Source organism: Arachis hypogaea, chromosome 11 (genome assembly GCF_003086295.3).
Source record: "Arachis hypogaea cultivar Tifrunner chromosome 11, arahy.Tifrunner.gnm2.J5K5, whole genome shotgun sequence".
Lineage (NCBI taxonomy): Eukaryota > Viridiplantae > Streptophyta > Magnoliopsida > Fabales > Fabaceae > Arachis > Arachis hypogaea.
This window is the reverse complement of record NC_092046.1, coordinates 138,576,640-138,581,638: the sequence shown is the minus strand read 5'-3', so window position 1 is coordinate 138,581,638 and position 4,999 is coordinate 138,576,640. Positions and strand designations below refer to the sequence as shown.

Genomic DNA, 4,999 nt, shown 5'->3' with positions numbered 1-4,999 from the left:
GGCAATCCAAATCAACATCATCCAAATGACAGAATAAGTTTTTATAGAAAAACTCTGCTTCTTGACTCAGAACTTCTAGATCAGTTTCCGGTCAAATCAATATTTAAAAGTTTAAAAGTAATTTTAATTAATTTACTTTAACTTTGTTTCTCTACTAATCTATTATGTTATCATTTTCAATAATTACAAGGAAAAAAAAAGATACACTTGAAGATTCTCCGTGTATCAAAAGAAAAGAATTTATATATATTCTTGGCTTCTTGCCATAGAATATTTTTCCAACCTGTAGAAGGTTTATTTCCGAAATATATAAGATTAACGAAATTGAATGAATTAAATTGAGAAAATTGTGCGAAGGGTAAGATAGAAAGTAGAAAGAGAACCAGCCACACGTCACGGACGGGGTTAGGGTTTGAGTCTCAACCACTCTTTAAAGCACACACCCATTCGAGAAACTCACTCTCTTCCCCCTTTTTTCTCTCTCCATCTCTCTCTCTCTCTCTCTCTCCTCTCAAGAATTCCAGATTCAAGCACAGGAAGAAGATGATGCAGCCCGGACCTGGCATGGCTCCTCCACCCAGCATGGCCCAGCAGCCCAACCAGCAGTACCAGCAGCAGCAGCCATACATGATGATGCCTCCGCAGGCCCAGCCACCACAGATGTGGGCCCCCTCCGCCCAGGCTCCGACACAGTCCGTGCCTCCTTCCCAGCCCGTTCAGCCCGCCAGTGCCGATGAGGTCCGAACCCTGTGGATCGGTGATTTGCAGTACTGGATGGATGAGAACTACCTCTACACCTGTTTTGCTCACACTGGCGAGGTATATATAACGTCTTTCTCTCTTGTTTTGCGTTTTTGTTCGTACTTTTCTTTCTGTGTCTTGAAATCGCCCTATCCGTTGTTGTTACTTTTATGTACTACAATTTCTATGCCATGCTTTTATTAATTTATTATAATTATTTTAATCGGCCGTGTTAATAGAATAGGGATTTGTTTTTCGTTTATGTGAATCAGAACGGGTAGATTTATATTCTTTTGATGTCAATTATAGGTCTTTTTTATTCCGATTTGGGTTTTGGTGTTTTGAAGCTCCATAATCTTATGAATCTTGGTTTAATTCTTTTAAAATTGTCCATCCCGTAGAGATTTTGATTAGCTTTGATTTTGTTTAAACAGCGTTTTGTTTAGATGGACTATATGTGTCGTTACTCATTATATTGTGTGTAAAAATGATAAATTAAGGTTATATATTTGTATGGTTGCAGATGGCATCTGTTAAAGTAATTAGGAATAAGCAAACTAGTCAATCCGAGGGTTATGGGTTTATTGAGTTTACAAGCCGTGCTGCTGCTGAGAGAATACTACAAACATTCAATGGCACCATTATGCCAAATGGCGGGCAGAATTTCAGGTTGAACTGGGCAACCTTTAGCGCTGGTGAGAGGCGTCATGACGATAGTCCAGATTACACTATATTTGTTGGAGATTTGGCTGCAGATGTTACGGACTACCACCTTCAGGAGACATTTAGGGGTAGATACTCCTCGGTTAAGGGGGCTAAAGTTGTAATTGACAGGCTTACTGGGCGGACAAAGGGCTACGGTTTTGTTAGGTTTGCAGATGAGAGTGAGCAAGTTAGAGCTATGACGGAAATGCAGGGCGTTCTTTGTTCAACAAGACCCATGAGGATTGGACCAGCATCTAATAAAAACCCAACCACACAATCCAACAAAGGTTTGTCTGAGTTGTTGTGTTCTGGCCATTTTGCTTCAAATTCTTACTTGATATTCTGCCTACAGAAAAGTTTGAGATGTTTTCCTTCATATGCCAAGATTGAGTTGGATTTAAGGCTTTAAGTATCTAGTTATCTTTCATGTGTGGATCCTTTATGTTAACACCCTTCAACTAATGATTAATTTCAGTTACGCTCTTGAAGATATACAGTCCAAACACATTTCTTCCTGTAGTTTCCTTTAAAAATTTGGGCAAAATAAATGATATAGAATAATAAAATCTTATAGAACTCCTGTTGTCTCGAAGCAGGGTGTCGAGAGGCTCTGTCATCCCGGAGCCTGGAACTGATTTCAGCTGAAATGGTTACCATTTTAGTGCATGGCCTTGTGTAGGTCAGTTATCCGTTTATGTACCGCGAGTTATTTTTGGTGGCATTTTCTTTTCCGCCTTCATTTCGCCACTATTCTAATTATAGTTTCTTCATTTCATTTCGTTGGTTTAGTTCTTAGCCCAGTTACATTGTGCAAGTTGTTTTTACTTATATTATAAGTCCACCATTCTTATTCTTCAGTCCATTACTTTAATTCCTTTTACTTTACTGGAAGAACTAGTTCTTTTAATTTCTTCTATAGCTTTCTTTCCCGTATTCAAGAGCAGATCTTGTTTACTTATTTGTATTTCTTTGTTCTTCTATTTAATGCCAAATGATTAAGCTTTACCTTCTCCAGCCATGGGAAAAATGGTCAGGTGCTAGTATTTACTGCTTTAATTTTCTAGGAATGCATTATGCATTGTGGTATCTTGTGGTTTTTAGTCTTGGTGTTTAGGTGTTGTCTCCATTCCATCCTTTTCTATTGCTCAGCACGATGCTATGCAATTAAAGTTTTTATTTTCTCTATATTGTGCAGTCTGTCAGCTTTAACGTATAAGTCCATAACTACAGGTCACTTGTAAAGTAGTTTTTATATCCTACACAAGCATTCACAGCCTCCTTTTCCATTTTGTTCACTCTACTCTGGCAATTTACTAAGGCTATTTATCTCTTACCTAAATTTTTAGAGAGATATATATATATTATACAATGCGATGAGGATTAATGCTTGTTAATTGTCTTTTTTTTTTATAGTATATAGTTGTGTTGGATTTAATAATTAAATATCCGAATGCTAGGTTTTGTGTGTTTTATTTCTATTTATGCATAGTTGTATTTGAAGTTGTGTGGTGTATGTAGGGATCGAATCATTTGATTTTGTATTTGTTGTTTATCAATATAAGCACTCAACTGAATCTGTTGCTTATGTTGTTGGTGTTAGTTAAATGTTTTAACTTTTCCCATCTTAAGGGTTGTTCTGCATGTAAGCCACCAGTAAGTTTGTTGATGTTATAAACTATATCTACATATTCATATTTTTTGAATAAATAAAGGGGCACCATTAAATTCATTGTTCATTAGTAATAGCCAATCAATATACTTTTCTTCAAAGCTGTGCCAATAAGTTGTGCCATTTATCACTAGAGGTTGTTTGGTCTGCTTTTGTTTTGGGTGTCGTACTGAATTCTATCCTTCTTTCCCTGTGTTTATGTGGTTCATCTTCTTTACTTGTAATTTGAACATGCAGCTTCATACCAGAATCCTCAAGGGGCACAGAACGAGAATGATCCAAATAATACAACTGTGCGTACTTCTTTGCAATATACAAACCACTCTGCTTACTTATTGTTTTCTGATGTTTTATTTTTTTGTTGCAGATTTTTGTTGGCAATTTGGATGCAAATGTTACAGATGATCACCTGCGACAAGTCTTTGGGCATTATGGAGAGTTAGTTCATGTGAAGATTCCATCCGGCAAGAGATGTGGGTTTGTGCAATTTGCTGACAGGTATTTGATGTTGGGTACTTTGGTATTTGTGGAGCGTGAAATTATTTTTTGCATAAGAATCTCTTGACTGTGATATGATTTTTAATGCATCAGGAGTTGTGCTGAAGAGGCACTGAGAGTGTTGAATGGAACACTTTTAGGTGGCCAAAATGTTAGGCTTTCATGGGGACGGAGTCCTTCAAACAAACAGGTAATAAAACTTGCCTATAATTGTTGTCTTAGCTGCATGTGTCGTAATTTGTTGCTGATTTTGATTCATGAACTTGCATAATTTCAGACTCAGGCCGACCCAAACCAGTGGAATGGTAGTGGATATTATGGATATGCACAGGGCTATGAAAATTATGGTTATGCTCCCGCTGGGCAGGACCCCAACATGTATGGAAGCTATCCAGGGTATGCAAATTACCAACCTCCTCAGCAGCAGCAGCAACAAATGGGATATAGTTAAGAAGCCAAACCCAGCTTCTATTTTTCTGTTACCAACTTGCCATTATGTATCCCTATAATACTTATTTTCAGTGCTTCTATGTTCGTGGAAAACCAGTCAACTCTGTTCCCTTTTTAATTTTTCCTTCTTTTTTCTTCTGGTTAGTTATCTATGGTTGCTATATTAAGATTTATATTTGTTGCAAACCTTGTGTATCAAATCATGCTTGGAGAGTACTTATTTACATTGAATGGTTAGTTCCCATTCTTCTTCTGTCGAGCATAAATGATAATTTGAAAATTCACTTCTAAAATTTATTTACATTGAAAGGAAACTCATAATTATTACTCAAACCATAACCTTTTAGAACATAAAATTGTGTTATAACAACATGGATTATGACTTGGGCCAACTATTGTCGTGTGATAAAATTCCAGCATATTAGGTTGTTGAGGTTTTATTGAGAAGTTTTGTTAAAGTCTGTTATTAGGGTAATACATGTTGCATTTTACGCAAGTTACGCTTGTATTAGTCCTCGTATGGTTGGTTTGAAATCTGTTTTTATAATTTTATATGCTTCATTTCTTTATTTCATAACTTCTCAAGCTGTCTAAAGAGTGGAGGAAGAATAGTGTCTAACTTTTTATTTTCTTGCCACCCATTTCCTCCAAGACACTAAAAAGACGATTTCATGGAGCATGTTGACATGATTAGAATGGCAATTATGATGCTTTTTTTTTTTGGTCTTATACAATACACACCAACTCACAAACATACACTCCTACTACTAACATGGGTTCTATAGTCCTCATTGAGGATTCAAACCTGGGTGCAGCTCCGAGTGAGGCAGGTGATGCTGCCATTGATCCAAGGCTTGGCTGCACGATTATTATGCTTAATTCAGCTTCCAAACGGCCAAAAAAACTAATCAAAGGCCCAGTTGGCGTGAACTACTA

At 36.9% G+C, this 4,999-nt stretch overlaps 1 protein-coding gene across 1 annotated transcript; it reads left to right on the top strand.

Annotated features, from left to right (window-relative positions):
• Positions 1 to 251: 251 nt before the first annotated feature.
• On the top strand, positions 252 to 4,356 carry LOC112722931 (polyadenylate-binding protein RBP45). The gene is made up of 6 exons (XM_025774124.3): positions 252 to 819; positions 1,265 to 1,733; positions 3,353 to 3,408; positions 3,483 to 3,613; positions 3,707 to 3,803; positions 3,891 to 4,356. The coding sequence occupies exons 1-6, from the start codon at positions 544 to 546 to the stop codon at positions 4,062 to 4,064; spliced, it is 1,203 nt and encodes a 400-aa protein (XP_025629909.1). The 5' UTR covers positions 252 to 543; the 3' UTR covers positions 4,065 to 4,356.
• The last annotated feature ends 643 nt before the right edge of the window (positions 4,357 to 4,999 follow it).

Coding starts and splice junctions, on each gene's coding strand:
- LOC112722931 (XM_025774124.3), top strand. CDS start 544: ATGATGCAGCCCGGACCTGGCATGGCTCCTCCACCCAGCATGGCCCAG. Junction 1,734..3,352: donor AACCACACAATCCAACAAAG/GTTTGTCTGAGT, acceptor TTGAACATGCAG/CTTCATACCAGAATCCTCAA. Junction 3,614..3,706: donor TTTGTGCAATTTGCTGACAG/GTATTTGATGTT, acceptor TTAATGCATCAG/GAGTTGTGCTGAAGAGGCAC.